At 30.7% G+C, this 16621-nt stretch overlaps 2 protein-coding genes across 2 annotated transcripts; both read right to left on the reverse strand.

Annotated features, from left to right (window-relative positions):
- Window positions 1-2258: 2258 nt before the first annotated feature.
- On the reverse strand, window positions 2259-4176 carry LOC124826308 (cytochrome P450 71AU50-like). The gene is made up of 2 exons (XM_047299102.2): window positions 3147-4176; window positions 2259-3023 (listed from the first exon to the last, which is right to left on the reverse strand). The coding sequence occupies exons 1-2, from the start codon at window positions 4062-4064 to the stop codon at window positions 2400-2402; spliced, it is 1542 nt and encodes a 513-aa protein (XP_047155058.2). The 5' UTR covers window positions 4065-4176; the 3' UTR covers window positions 2259-2399.
- Window positions 4177-8632: 4456 nt separating this feature from the next.
- On the reverse strand, window positions 8633-10532 carry LOC124826309 (cytochrome P450 71AU50-like). The gene is made up of 2 exons (XM_088103371.1): window positions 9581-10532; window positions 8633-9405 (listed from the first exon to the last, which is right to left on the reverse strand). Exons 1-2 carry the CDS (start codon window positions 10496-10498, stop codon window positions 8782-8784), a joined length of 1542 nt encoding a protein of 513 aa, XP_087959497.1. The 5' UTR covers window positions 10499-10532; the 3' UTR covers window positions 8633-8781.
- Between the last annotated feature and the right edge of the window lie 6089 nt (window positions 10533-16621).

Consider the following 16621-nt stretch of genomic DNA (forward strand, 5'->3'; position numbering starts at 1 on the left):
CGAATATTACTATTTTTAGACTGTTATTATCTCTAAAATATCATTTTATAAGTCTCTACAATAATTATTCTTTTGTAATATTTATACTAAATTATTGACATTTATAATCAATAAATATCATAATAATATTTTACATCACCAACCTATCACTTAAAAATATTAAATAAAAAATATATAAAACGTTGATAAATTTTATAATTTCCATCTGTTAACATAAAAGCTATAGATAACATACATATTACTCACATAAGTCTCCATTCTAATTTATTATTAAAAAAGGAAAAAATAAAATTTTCACAGTGTTGTATTTAATATATAAAAGTTAGATTAATTTACGGTTTAAATATATATATTTTAGTTTTTCTAATAAGATACGTGAGTTTTAATTTTGTTCTTATAAAATGTTATGTATTTGTTTTAAATATTTATTTTTAATATCATTAAAGAAAGACTTTAGTGATGAATTTAAAAAAATAGGAAAAGTTTTACCTTCTAATTTTGTCGTCAAAGCTATTTACTTTCTAGCAGAGATGAGATCGATGTTATTGATAATTAAGGAATGAATAATTATTTTACATAATTTTTTCACGTATAATATGAAGAGAAATCTATCTCTGTCATTTTCTATATGTGAAGGTTATTGCAAATATTAGACATTAAAACTAGAAGAATTAGTTTAAGGTTATTATATTAGCATCCAAAAGTTATTGATCAATCCACTAAACAGTCAATAATCATTTCAAATAATAGTTACTTATACTTATTCTCTTACATTTTTTTTAATTCTTAATAAAAATAAGTTTTTATATAAATATCAATAATTAAAAATAGTTATTTCAAATTTTGGAGTGAATAAAAGTTATTTTTTAAAAAGACAAAAAATAAAAATTGTTAATTTTATAAGAAGTATAAATAATGATTTCGAAATTAGAAATATAAGAACAAATAAAAAGAAATTATAGAAAATCAACTGGAGAAAATATATCCTTGTTTTGCCCTGTTCTTTTTGTTTTTGTTTTGTTTAAATGGATGTAAAATTATCCCAATTAATAGCTTGTAATGTAATTGAAATAGTGCTAGATAACTTTTTGCTCATTTTAATACTTACATTCAATCAATGGTTACACCTAACCATCAATTAAATATTTTGATAGTCATCATCATTTACTGCTGCACTATGGCAACAAGTCTTTAAACAATAAGATGGTGATCCACCACCAATCAACTAACCAAAAAAATAGAAAAAAAGATAGCGACCCACATATTTTTTTTATTATAAATAAAAATAAATAAATATTTATTTAAAAAAGTAAAAAAAATCTAAGTATTATTTTATTAAAAATATACAAAAATGAATATTCCTTTTAAATTTAAAAAAATGTGAAGAATTTAGATTCTCTACTAATTTTTTATAAATATAATTTAACATAAATGTAACTTTTGTCTAATAAATAGTCAATGACTTGTAAGTACATCACTACAAAGTATCTTTTTAATCTACAAAATTACCTTTTAAATTTTCTTTTGTAAAAGAGTGACTTTAAATATATGATAGGAATATATTTGTTTACTAAATATTAATAGTGTTTAAAATAGTTGGGTCAACATCCGTCCCTACGACTACTAAATGGTAACGTGTCGTGAATAATCATTGTTAAGAAAAACAACATTAATACGAAAGTTTGATTAAAAAAATCATATTTAATCATTAATGTTGGAGATAAAATTTAGAAGGGAGAGGAGAAAAAAAATTATGTGGTGGAGCTTTTAAAATAAACAAAAGGAAAAATACATTGTAAAATGAGGTAAAGATTATAAAAAGCTTGAATAAACAATAGAGCTTAATTATTTTTTATGAAAATTATATTTTGACTACTAAAATATAAGCAAGGAGAAAAATGTACTACATCCGCAGTCATAAATAGCGGAACTCTCACGAAACAAACAGGTACAGATATTTTATGCTCCCGACACAATATTAAATAAAAACATTAATGTATAAAATATCCGTTTAATCGAAAGTTATCTTTTGGGTTTTTTTTTCCGATTATTTACATGACTTTTTTGTCATTATCTTATTTATAACATTTTTATTTCATTTATCACAATTGAAATAAAGAAATACAAATATATCAACGTCACTGTATTGCTTGAATAATTAATTCCATCATTTTCACTTATATAGTTTTTATTTAATTATATAAATTTTCATTATGCGGAAGTCCGGCTGCAAATCTTGGTGCAAGTAAAGACAATACTAAAAAAACAAAGCAAGCCGTTACAGGCATTTACTGCTATGAACAGGGAGAGACATGAGAAATTACATTTATTACAAATCTAAGGTCTTCTTTTTATTCATTCAAAACATATAATGTTGGCCACAGGTTTTGTTCTCTGGATCAATCAGTGTGACAGTGAAGGCGGTGAGTGGGAATGGCAAGAAGATGATTGGCCCTTGGCATTGCGAGTCCAAACTCCTCTGTCATGTCCAACTCAGATGGTAACATGTTATTTGGAAGCTTCCAATCAAAACAATGGACAACTTGTGACACTGTCTGACGAACCAGAGTTAGACCAAGTTGCATTCCTGGACAGCTTCTTCTTCCAGATCCAAATGGTATCAGCTCGAAGTCATGCCCTTTCAGATCTATGCTGCTTCCCTCAAATCTCTCTGGCCAGAACTTTTCTGCATCATTCCAAGCACTTGGATCTCTCATAATAGCCCATGCATTCACTATCACCTTTGACTTTTTAGGAATGAAAAACTCTCCAACCATGCAATCTTCCCTTGACTCGTGTGGTATCAGCAACGGTGCCACTGGATGCAGCCTCATGCTTTCCTTTATAACCATGTCTAAATACTCTAACTTCTCTAAGTCTGATTCTTCCACCTTCCTCTCCATACCCACCACGCTTTCCAGTTCCATTTGGAGTTTCTTCATCACCCTTGGATTCTTTATCAGCTCCGAAAGTGCCCACTCTATTGCTGTAGCAGAAGTATCTATTGAACCAGCCAACATATCCTTTTCAAAATAAAATAAACAAAAAAGCGTGAAAGAATGAGAGCATCAATCCAACTGATATATGGCACTGTGAATGAGAAAAGAAAAGATAGAAAACTGATATAGTCAGTGTATATCCCTTACCAGCAATATGGCTTTGATATTGGGTCTTTCAACGCAGTACTCCGATTCTTCAGTACCGAGTAATCCCAACATCACGTCGACAAAGTCCTTCACCTCGTTCTCCTCCTTCTTTGATTCAATATGCTCATCGATTATTTTGTCAAAGAATTCATCGAAGACTTTTCGCATCGCCTTCATTCGCTTGATTAGCCCTTGAAGGTCAAGTTTACCGATGTAAGGAATGTAATCGCCTATGTTAGGAGTTGCTGCCAAGTACATTATCTCTGTCATCACGGCCTTGAAACCCTTCTCATCCAAGTCCTGGTCCATGTACTTCTTCCCTAAAATCATTCTGCAAGCAGTGTCTGCAATGAGTGCTGCAACTCTGGCACTTAGATCAACCACAGCTCCATCCTTGGCTGCCTCTCTCAGATGCTTCACCAACAGGTCTAGCTCAGCATCCCTCAGTGGTCTAAAGGAGTTAATTTTGGCCTGGCTTAGTAATTCCAACGTGCACATCTTACGAGTGTTGCGCCAGTAAGAACCATATTGAGCAAAAGCTAAGTTCCTCTGCTCCCAAGAGATGTACTTTGCAGCTTCAAGAGGTGGTCTGCTGGCATAGATAAGATCATGGGTCTTGAGGAAGAGTTGAGCAGCTTTGGGTGAAGAAACAACTATGGTGGGCACAAAACCCAATCGCATGTGCATGATAGGTCCATATTTTTGAGCTAGTTGGTGTAGATCACGATAAGGGTGTTTCCCCAACATGTGAAGACTCCCCAAAATAGGAAACCCTTTGGGACCAGGTGGTAATCTCTTTCCATTTTTCTTGCTTCTTCTCCATAGCCACAGGTAAGTAAGAAATACTGCAAAAAGTGGTAACCAAATCATCCAAGCTTTTTGCCATATTTCAAACTGTACTCCCGACAGTAGCTTCATTCTATGCCCCAACAAAAAAAAAGAGCAACTTGGCTTAAAAGTTACCAAAAGGGTTTCTTTAAATTAATACAGATGGTGACAATGTAGTGATTTCTAGAGAGTGCTTTTATAATACGGAAGCCCCCACGTTGGTTTATATATAATAGAGCAGTGACACCTTGACACTATAAATTACTGACTTGACATGTTTTGATTATAATTATATATTTTTTAATTTAAAATTATAATATATATTATTATAATATTAAAAGTAGAGTGAAACGAATATATCTTTCAAATCAGTGTCAAACTAACTTTTTCCAATACAATATTGACAATATAGTTTTCTAAAAACAGTATCATGAAACTCCATCTTAGATACGACTTCTTCTTTTAAGGTAAATTTTATTAGATATGTTATTTCTAATTTATTGTTATATTTTGAATTTGCATAACACCAGTGAAAAAAAAACTTTTATAATGTTAAATAATGATAACTAGAAAAAACATGACAAAAAAAAAGTAGTGACATTTTTTCAATAAAAATAAAGTTTTCTACGAAATTACTGGATAACCATAATTAAAAGTAGAAATAAAATAATTCATTTATATAATTGTCAAGATGAGAGAAATAACATGATTTTCTATCTTATTTTCACATTTTTGGTACCATTGTGGATCCTCCGCTCTCACCAAGTCTGTCGTGCGTGTCTTCGATCTTGTCCTTTGGTGATTACATTTCTCCTTTCTTTAATGTCTCTTTCCTTGTTGTTGTCCCTCCCCGGTGCCACACTCTTTTCCAACGGTCTTTCTCCACATTTCTTCTTTTCCTCGTAGCTGCATTTCAGGTTAGACTTTGTATATTTTTTTAAAAATTTAAATTTCTTATTTTTAAACTTTAGATAGTATTTGATTTTAAAATTTATTTTATTTAGCAACTTAGATAATATTGTGAGGATTTAGAAATATTTGTTTGATTCAAATGTGTTGTAAGATTTTTTTAACCTATTAGAACTACTTTTATTAACCTTTGTATAAAATATGGTGAACTTTTGTCCTGAATTACTACAAAATGAGTTTGAAAATTTATGCAAGATGACGTTGAAAATAATAAATTTGAAATTAAAAAAAATACACCTATAACGACAATTATTTACAACAACCATTATCGTTTTACTTTAAACAACAATTATTTACTTCCAACTTCACCTTGTTATGCAGATCTTATAATGACGACAACAAATCCAAAGTCAAATGTAATATTTCAAACTCATTCAATTAAATCGGTGCATGATGGGGAGATTTGATCAGTAGAAAACTTATCTGTGTAATCACCTTCACCCATTTCATTTAGAAAAGAAGAAAATTTCGATATAAAATCAGAATTTATTTGAAAATCGAGAAATTGATAGTTATCCATCTTATATAATTAAATACAACCTACAATAAACATTATAATATTAAAATTTTAAAAATAACAAATAACAAATAAAAAATTAAGGAAAACATTTAAAATAAAAATAAAAGTTACCAAATATAAACATCTTATAAATTAAATCAAAACTAAAAAAAATAACAAATAAAAAATGTATTCAATAAATAAAAAATAAAAAAAGTATTCTAAACTAAATACTAAATAAAGAAAAAATTAAACTTATTCTAAATTAAATATAACTTTAAATTATTAACACGTATAAAACATTGAAAAATTAATAACAAATAAAAAAATCATAACAAAATATTAACTATTACGTAAAAAATAACACTTAAATTATTAACTAATATATCAAAAATAAAATAAAATATTTTAAATTAAATCAAAAGTTTAAAAATTAACACAATGTATATAATAAATACAATATAACATAAAATATTATAAACTAAATACTAAATAAAAAATTTAAATTAAATAAAAATTCATTAACACTATAACAAAATCAAAACTTCATAACAAATAAAAAAAATTTAACAACAAATTAACTACTAAAACATAAATAACAAAAACTTTCAAAAACAAAATAGTTACATAAAACATGAAACACATCATAAATATTACAATTTAAATAAACAAATATAATATATATATATATATATATATATATATATATATATATATATATATATATATATATATATATATATATATATATAAAACAACATAATACAAAACATAATATATTTCAAAAATTAATTAACTCATATAAATTAACAAATACAACACTTTGAGAAACTCATCACCCTTCAAACTATTTCCTCTCTTCCTATCCTTTGTCCATTGTACTTTTCCACCCACACACCACTTCATATTTGACAACTCCACACGCACTCATGCATAATCATTTATAACATTTTCTCACGTAAACACTATATTCCTACAAGCGATCACTTTCTTTTCCTATCACTAGTGCAGAATTGACCTTTAACGTCACCCCGTAGACGTTGGATCACAAAATAACCAACGTAAATTATTGACCGATGACATTTTTCTAAATAAGTTGGGCATATAGATGTATGTTAGGAGGGGCCCCGATGTCTATAATATTATAGACGTCGGGACCCCTCCTAACAGACGTTTATATGTCTGACAGGTAGATGAAAAATTCTTTTTTTTCGCCTTATAGACGTCTGATCCCGCCACCCCGACGTCTATATACGATTATAGACGTCGGTGCCACTTCTAACGGATGTGTATATGTTTGACAGGTAGATGAAAAGTTCTTTTTTCCGCCATATAGACGTTGGATCCCGCCATCCGACGTCTAAATGGCCTGACTCGGTAGGTGAAAAGTGGTTTTGGATATCATATTAGTGAGGGCCCCGACGTCTAGGCGAGAATAGATGTCGGTTCCCTAGGTGTCCGAGTCTTGTTTGCTGTTAAATCAGAAATCGAACCCGCGGTTACGCACACTTCATTATCTTCCTTCTCGCCTTTTCTCTCTGTAGCATTGCATTTCCAAGTGCGTTTTTGTCTCTTTTGAACCGTTTAAACATATTTTTACTCCGATGAAATTAGTCTTTGATTGATTATCTTCCATTTGAACCAATTAAAATGAGTTTTTGTTGTGTTTTGGTGCAGTTTTTCTCGTGTCTTTGGGTAGCGTAGTAGTACATTCTCCTTTTGCTAGTTTCCTCGTAAGAAAAGCTTGCGTCTTTTGGATGTCTTATAGCGTTTCAACCCAAAATCGAACCTGGGTCCTTGCCTAGTTCTCAAGTCAACGTATTCGTTTTCATTGCCGGTTGGAATAGAACTAGGCCAGGACCAAAATCGGTTTTCGGTTGAAATGCCATAAGAGGTTCAAAAGACGCAACCTTTTCTATGACGAAACTAGCAAAGGAAGAAGGTGCTACTACGCTACCCAAAGACACGAGCTGCAGTAGACGTCGGTTAATGCCATGTCCGACGTCTATAGAGCCCTTAGACATCGGTTAATGCATGTCCGACGTCTATAAAGACGTCAGACCTGTGGAGTCTGACGTCTGATTAACGTCACCCACAAAGACGCCGGGTCTAGATCTGACGTTAAAAGACCAAAATAACAAACATTAAATGCCTTTTCTGCACTAGTGTATTTCTTCCTAATCCATTCAAGTGAATAAAGCCTAAAGTTTCTTTACATTTTCTTTTCTCTTGTAACCCCTAAAACCTCCTCAAGGAATAGAACAATTTAAATCTCATGCAACACAAAAATAAGAACTCATTTCCTAATCATCATTTAAGATTTACATACACACCACCTTATACCCAAGCTTTTCTTCTTCTGTATAACATAATGTAACTCTTTCTTTCACACACTCAAACTTATGTAAAAAAAAATCTCCATGCAACATCCCACTATTCTTCTAACTTTTCTTCAACTTTGCTTACCCAAAACAATCCCAAATACAATAAAACCTAAAACTACCCAACCTAACTCATAATTAATACATATAACAGAGCATAATCCATAAAATAACACATATTAAAAAAAATATCATACAACATAATACATAAAGTACAAAATATTAAAAAAATGAAATCTACACAGTGCAACCGAAGTTGGAAGTGCGAACCCCTAAATCACGATTCGAAGTGCGATTCAGGCTAGCCGAAATTCAAAGTTCGACTATATAGAACCGACGTTCAGACGACGACACCCTTAACTGCAGCTCCAACGCCGGTTAAGGGTGTTTACTTGAAACATTAAACTAACCTCGATGAGCTCTTTGTCACCACCTTCTTCTTCCTCCAATATTCATAGCACCACCACCACAAATCACAACCACCATTGTATAACTTCTCAACTTTCAACTCTCAACTCAGAAAACAATCAAACAGTAGAAGAAAAGAAAATGCTACTGCGACGAAAGTAAAAAAATGGAAAGGGAGAAAGGGAAAGGAGATGCATGTAGGGTAGGGTTTATACAATCAGAGGAGATTTAGGGTTATTGATCGTTAAGAGAGTTATTGGTTGTTAGAAAATCATTAACTCATCATTAATTTTATTTTGACTTTAATAAATGAAAAACAAATATATAAAATAGGAGTGCAAGAGTAAAAGAATGAGGTACAAGGAGAAATAGAATAGGTGAGGTGAAAATAGCATCACTCCTTAAAGAAACAAAGCAATTCATTACACGCACTGCATGAATGAGAAATTACATTTATTTTATATATATATATATATATATACACACACGTAGGGTCTTCTTTTTATTCATTCAAAACATATAATGTTGGCAACAAGTTTTGTTCGCTTCATCAATCAGTGTGACAGTGAAGGCGTTGAGTGGGAATGGCAAGAAGATGATTGGCCCTTGGCATTGCGAGTCCAAACTCCTCTGTCATGTCCAACTCAAATGGTAACATGTTATTTGGAAGCTTCCAATCAAAACAATGGACAACTTGTGACACTGTCTGACGAACCAGAGTTAGACCAAGTTGCATTCCTGGACAGCTTCTTCTTCCAGATCCAAATGGTATCAGCTCGAAGTCATGCCCTTTCAGATCTATGCTGCTTCCCTCAAATCTCTCTGGCCAGAACTTTTCTGCATCATTCCAAGCACTTGGATCTCTCATAATAGCCCATGCATTCACTATCACCTTTGACTTTTTAGGAATGAAAAACTCTCCAACCATGCAATCTTCCCTTGACTCGTGTGGTATCAGCAACGGTGCCACTGGATGCAGCCTCATGCTTTCCTTTATAACCATGTCTAAATACTCTAACTTCTCTAAGTCTGATTCTTCCACCTTCCTCTCCATACCCACCACGCTTTCCAGTTCCATTTGGAGTTTCTTCATCACCCTTGGATTCTTTATCAGCTCCGAAAGTGCCCACTCTATTGCTGTCGCAGAAGTATCTATTGAACCAGCCAACATATCCTTTTCAAAATAAAATAAGCAAAAAAGCGTGAAAGAAGAGTGAGAGCATCAGTCCAACTGATATACGGCACTGTGAATAAGAAAATAAAAGATAGAAAACTGATATAGTCAGTGTAATAAGGACTTTGGGGTGGTTTATGTAAAACATATTTGATCTTTTCTGTATATCCCTTACCAGCAATATGGCTTTGATATTGGGTCTTTCAACGCAGTACTCCGATTCTTCAGTACCGAGTAATCCCAGCATGACGTCGACAAAGTCCTTTACCTCGTTCTCCCCCTTCTTTGATTCAATATGTTCATCGATGATTTTGTCAAAGAACTCATCAAAGATTTTTCGCGTCGCCTTCATTCGCTTGATTAGCCCTTGAAGGTCAAGTTTACCGATATAAGGAATGTAATCGCCTATGTTAGGAGTTGCTGTCAAGTACATTATCTCTGTTATCACAGCCTTGAAACCCTTCTCATCCAAGTCCTGGTCCATGTACTTCTTCCCTAAAATCATTCTGCAAGCAGTGTCTGCAATGAGTGCTGCAACTCTGGCACTTAGATCAACCACAGCTCCATCCTTGGCTGCCTCTCTCAGATGCTTCACCAACAGGTCTAGCTCAGCATCCCTCAGTGGTCTAAAGGAGTTAATTTTGGCCTGGCTTAGTAATTCCAACGTGCACATCTTACGAGTGTTGCGCCAGTAAGAACCATATTGAGCAAAAGCTAAGTTCCTCTGCTCCCAAGAGATGTACTTTGCAGCTTCAAGAGGTGGTCTGCTGGCATAGATAAGATCATGGGTCTTGAGGAAGAGTTGAGCAGCTTTGGGTGAAGAAACAACTATGGTGGGCACAAAACCCAATCGCATGTGCATGATAGGTCCATATTTTTGAGCTAGTTGGTGTAGATCACGATAAGGGTGTTTCCCCAACATGTGAAGACTCCCCAAAATAGGAAACCCTTTGGGACCAGGTGGTAATCTCTTTCCATTTTTCTTGCTTCTTCTCCATAGCCACAGGTAAGTAAGAAATACTGCAAAAAGTGGTAACCAAATCATCCAAGCTTTTTGCCATATTTCAAACTGTACTCCCGACAGTAGCTTCATTCTATGCCCCAACAAAAAAAGAGAGCAGCTTGGCTTAAAAGTAACCAAAAGGGTTTCTTTAAACTAATACAGACGGTGACAGTGTAATGATTTATAGAGAGTGCTTTTATGACACGGAAGCCACCAAGTTGATATTATATACAAGAAAAATGATTTTTTCAAACACTTAAATTTTTAAATTTTTTAAATCGATTTGATACTAATCTTTTTCACTTTTTACTTTCTTTTTTTCAAAAAAATACAAAACTTTATATGTTAAATTAATATAAAAAATGTCATAATATCATTAATTTATACTTTATATGTAATATAGTAGTGACACCTCGACACTGTGAAACGATAATATTTTAATTATAATTGTATTATTTTTTAATTTAAAATCATAATATATTTGATTATAATATTAAAAGTAGTGTGAGTCGTATGTATTTTAAGTTCAGTGTCAAACTAACTTTTTCCAATATAACATATTGACAACATAGATTTTCAAAAAACAGTATCATGAAACTCCGTCTTAGACCCGACTTTTCTTTTTAAGGCAAATTTTATTTGGTATGTTATTTCTAATTTATTGTTATATTTTGAATTTGCATAAACAAAAAACTTTTATAACGTTGGATAATGATTACTAAAAAAAGTCAAAGACATTTTTGTAATAAAAGTAAATTTTCTAATAGGAAAAGTAAAGTCTTCTACGAAGATTATTATAGTTAAAAATAAAAATAAAATAATTAATTTATACAACTGTAGATAAAAGTGTTATATGAGAGAAATAATCATGATTCTCTATTCCATTTCCATATTTTTCATATCATTATAACCTTCCTATGAGCATCTACACTGTCATCATTGCTCAGTCCAGTGCTACTTGGTTCTCATGGTTTGCATTCGTATTGCTGTTAGGGGTTCAGATATCGTTACTAAGATTTGTGTTTTGTGCCACTGCTGGAGTTCTTGTTCATATCGGTAGTGGTGGTGGATTCCGCGTTTACATCATTGCTGGTGACCTCAATATTGTTCGTTGTTTTGTTCGTGTGTCGTTCTTTCACTCTCACCAAGTCCGTTGTGCCTTCGAGTTTGTCTTTTGGTGATTGTAGTTCTCCCTTCTTTAATGCCTCCTTCTTCGTTGTTGTCCCTCTCCGGTGCCACACTCTCTCTCTCTCGAAAATCTTTTCCTATGGTTCTTCATTCCCTCCTAGTTGCATTTCAAGTTAGATATAGTAATATTGTATATTCTTTTAGAATTTAATTACCATTTCTTACTTTTAAATTTTAAATAGTATTTAATCTTAAAATATATTTTATTTAGTGATTTAGATTATGTTGTGAGGATTTATAAATATATGCTTGATTCAAACGTCTTGTGAGATTTTTTTATTATAACTACTTTTATTAACCTTTTTATACAGTATAATGATACTTTGACAAAATATTTTTTGACAACATTTTAACATCATTTACGTGTCATTCTGTGATTTGTTCAAAATTACTTCACAATCAATAATAATAATCATAAACACCAACATGAACCAATCACAGAATAACACGTAGATGATGTTAAAATGTTGTCAAAAAAATGTTGTCAAAATATTATTATCCTTGTATATAATATATATTGTGAATTGTTACAAAGTAAGCTTTTTGAAAATTTATGCAGGAATTATGAATTTTAAAATAATAAATTTGAAAAAAAAACACTTATAACGAAAATTCTTTACAACAATCATTGTTGTTTTACTTTTAATGAGGATTATTTACAACAATTGTTGTTATTTGTGCAATTATTATTTTTTTTGTTTTTTTCCTATTTTGTAGAATAATTCTCATTGATAGTTGTTGTTTTAAGTCTTGACGATGACTCTTTAAATCATTGTCGTTTGTTCGAACTTTTAACAATAACGATTTAAAAATCATCGTTACAAACATAATATGTATTTACAGTCCTCTATGAATATCAATGGTATATATTTCATAATATGTAACGTTTTTCAATAAGGGAAGATCTATAAAATAAAAAACTATATACCTTATGTATCATTTATACATTATCTGACTCTCAAGCTATCTCACTACTTTTCAACCATCCTACCAGCACTATCCTCTCCTAACGTATAACATATACGATCATAATAGGTGGAACCATAATAGATACAAACGAAAAGGGTAAACCAATATATTTTAAAAGGAAATACATATAATTAAATTCAAAGATTAAAAATCAAATAAATCATGGACAAAAAACTTGTTCAATCATACACATCATCTAAGCAAACCATGATAACTACCTTTGAAAGATTTTATGTATTGAGTCACACGTTAGAGATTATGCTCTATCATAAGGATCCCAATAGATTTTGGCTCATAAAACCATGACTCGATCCAACCTTTCCTTTGTGATCAGATTAGTTCAGTTATGACATCAAAAAATGGTCCATTTAAAACCAATTCCTCATCTTAGAAACCTTTATCATCTTTCACTGGCTAGATATCTTACTCTATGTGAGTTGAGATACCTAGTGGAGTCTAGATTATCTCTTTTCTTAGTCGTTATTTAATACACCTAACAATGGACTAAAACATTTTCTCCCTTGAAATTCATTCCACACTTATCACATCCCAATGACAAATCATCTCCCTCCATATTTAAAATCACAAACATTCATTCACATATATACGTCTAATTCAAGATAAACATTTCCAAGGTAGTAAGTACAATCACAAGAAAATAACTAAAAAAGCCCATATCACACATAACTCATTTATCACATGCTCATATAGTCTTAAATCACACCATGTCATAGATATTTATTTTACATCAATCCAAACTCATCTTATCGTATCACTCACCTATTGTTTATTTTAAATTACATGTCAATAATTTATAATTCATTTTCTATTACATTAACATAACATTCAATTAACATGTTTCCATTAAATACATCAAAATTGCAAGATGCATTACTCTATCTGCAATTCTCTAATCAAATATCCCAACGATTAAAGTGAAGAATCATATGTTTAAGACCAGTTGTCAAAATTTCATCTTGGTTCAACAATTAATGAAAAAGGAATTCTAATTTTCTAAAATGACTCAAGACAAAAATAAAAATGAAAAAAATAGGGTGATGCCCGATGCTGGATCAACCAAAGAATTAAGGAGACCAAATGTATAACTAATTAAGCCTAATGTATGACAATTATAACAAGAAATTATTTTTTACATTGTAATGACAAAGATCTCTTCAAATAGATCCTTGGTTTCTTGTTGTTAGTATTATTTGGTGTACATATTTGTATAAAAGTTTTGTCCAGAAGGATATGGTTAATCTCATAAGTTCATAAAAGGCTTGTTGGTGTTGATAATTGTACTAAAGTATCATCATACGGATATGGATCATCCCTCAAGTATGTAGAAGGTTGGTTAGTGATCATATTTGTAGTGCTGCCAAAACAGTTCATCTAGTTCGACTCACCACGGATTGACCACTTAGTTAGTCAACCCAATTCGGCTCAATTATTAATGAATTGAAAAAAGTCGAATTCGATCCGACCCACCACGGATTGATAGGTTAAACAGGTTAGCTCACTAGCTTACTTAATTAATTTTTTTATTAAAAAATAATAATTTTTTTCTAATTTAAATATAAATATATTTTAGTCTAAAATGATATAAGATTACAAAGATAATTAAAAAAAATACAATACAATCTAAATATAATAAAAGATCATTTTAAACTCCAAATACAATCCAAAAGCAATCATAAAAAACAAAAATAATAAGTATCTAACATTGATAATTTTTTGTGTCATTTATCCATTTATAAGATTAGAATTTTTATAAATCCACAATATTTTACTCTCTCAACATTTTTTTATCCCTATTTATAATATAATAAAAAAGAAAGTTAACTAATAATATTAAAATATAAAATAATAAATAATTAAATTAATTTCATAATACTAAAATAATCTTACATGTTAATAAGGCTTACTACTATAGAGTGAACTTTTGATGTTGATCACTGTTATCGAAGTACTCTTGAGGTTGATCACTGTTATCGAAGTGATGCAACTCTTTCTACACTTCTAAAATAAAAGGAAAAAACAAAATCCTCTTCTCAGGAGGAATAGAATAATTCGAAAAAGGATTTAAGTGTTGATTGTATAATTGAATTTGAATTTCAAGAAAATTATTGCATTAAGAAAGCGATAATATATAACATCATAACACAAAAATATATGAAACATATTTTCAGTGAACTAACCAACAAGTTTAAAATATAAACCAATAAAAATTATGCAGTGCAATGTAGGGTGTTGGTGCTTACAACTTACATTGACTTACATTGATTGAGGTGGTTCTAAGGGTTGGTGGACATGTGGAGATGTACCAGATAAGAGTTTCTTTTTAGGAAACGTCGAATTAGCTTTTGACAGTGCATTCAACATAAGAAATCAGAGTGAACATTGAAGAAAACGAAAAAAATGTTGGGATCTTAAATTAGGAGAAATATGAAACAAAAATAGATACTTATCAAGATAGATAATTTCAATCTTTATAGTAGAATGCAGAACAATCATCTTTTTTTAATGATTTTTTTTTTCACGTCTTATTTTTATTGCTGCTTGATGAACAATGTACACCTAACCCCTTCACCAATTGGGGAAAGGAAAATGATTTTTTAACAACTTTTTGACAAAGCAGATGTGACGACTTATGATTAGTTCATTTCAAATATTTTTTTGAAAATAAATTCAAGCATACTAATAAAACAATGACACGATGGAAACAGAGGTACCCTAAAATTTCTAAATCAGGAAACACACAAAGGAGATTGATTAACACCACAAGTTACAATGAAATGATAGTGTAAAACTCACAAACACTAATAACATATGAACAAACTATATAAGAGATCGACACCACTCTTCACTCAAAATCTTAAGACAATGAGTCTTTCACCTTTATATACTATTATTCTTTCTCATTTTTATCTCATGTGAGACTTGAACTCAAACTTAGATTTCCAACCAAACTTTGAAGTCAACTGTAGATTTTGAGAACATGGACATTTTTATTGGTAAAGTTTAAGCAATGTTTACGTTCCCCCACCAAATCTGAAAATGGGTATACACATTGGTACAGGAACAGAAAGAGAGATAGAAAAAAAAAATATTAACTTGCAATCTACAAGTTACACTAAAATTAGAATAAGAACTCTCAATTTAGAGAAAACATTATGTACTATGCAGAAAATTTATTTTTCATAATGTTGAATGTCATAAGAAAAGTTGCAAAAAGGCATGTTGAAGAGAAAAGAGGCCAAATAATAAAGTCATAAGCAACATGGAAAGTTGAATTCCAAGTAAAGAATTCCTATTCAAAATATTTAACTCTGGAATTCTACCAAATAATACTTCACTGTTCGAAGAGTTTCCTCTACAGCTAAAAAGCGAAACCCAAATCTTTATAGAAATGTGAGTGACTTTATTTAGCCAACTCCAAAAAACAAAAACCTATAGCTTCACTAAACTTCCTATCTTTATACTTTACTATATAACCTTATTATTTAATCTTCTCCCTTTATAAACACCAACTAATCTATGTACACAATTCTTTATTAAATTATAGCTAAAAGCATATATATCATGATCTTACGTACAATTTTTCTAGTTTTTTTTTCATCCTATCATAAAAGAAATTCAAGAAAGAAGTTTTTTTTTTCATCCTATCATAAAAGAAAATCAAGAAAGAACTGTTCTATAGTGAAAGATTGTATACAAGTTAATTATGTTTTTTTTCAATGACTAATTAAAGTATGTTTCTACTTTTTGTCCTCAAACAATTGAGAATTGTTTTGCTAATGAAACCAGCTCAATAACCATATTAAAAAACACAATCAAATAAGGTCTTTTAAGTTTCTTCATTATAAAGCAGTCTAAATCTATCCTTGTTTGAATAAATACATATATTATAACTAAATTTTGACAGTTTTGTGTGTTGATTATTATTTACCATTTTGTTATTATTTATTATACTGTTATCATACTTCTGGCATAAGTATTATTACAATAGAAACATAGGTCATAATTCATGTTGATCCTATAAATACAACTAGTACT

Source organism: Vigna umbellata, chromosome 1 (assembly GCF_029865625.1).
Source record: "Vigna umbellata cultivar VRB3 chromosome 1, Vumbellata_1.0, whole genome shotgun sequence".
Taxonomy (NCBI): Eukaryota; Viridiplantae; Streptophyta; class Magnoliopsida; order Fabales; family Fabaceae; genus Vigna; species Vigna umbellata.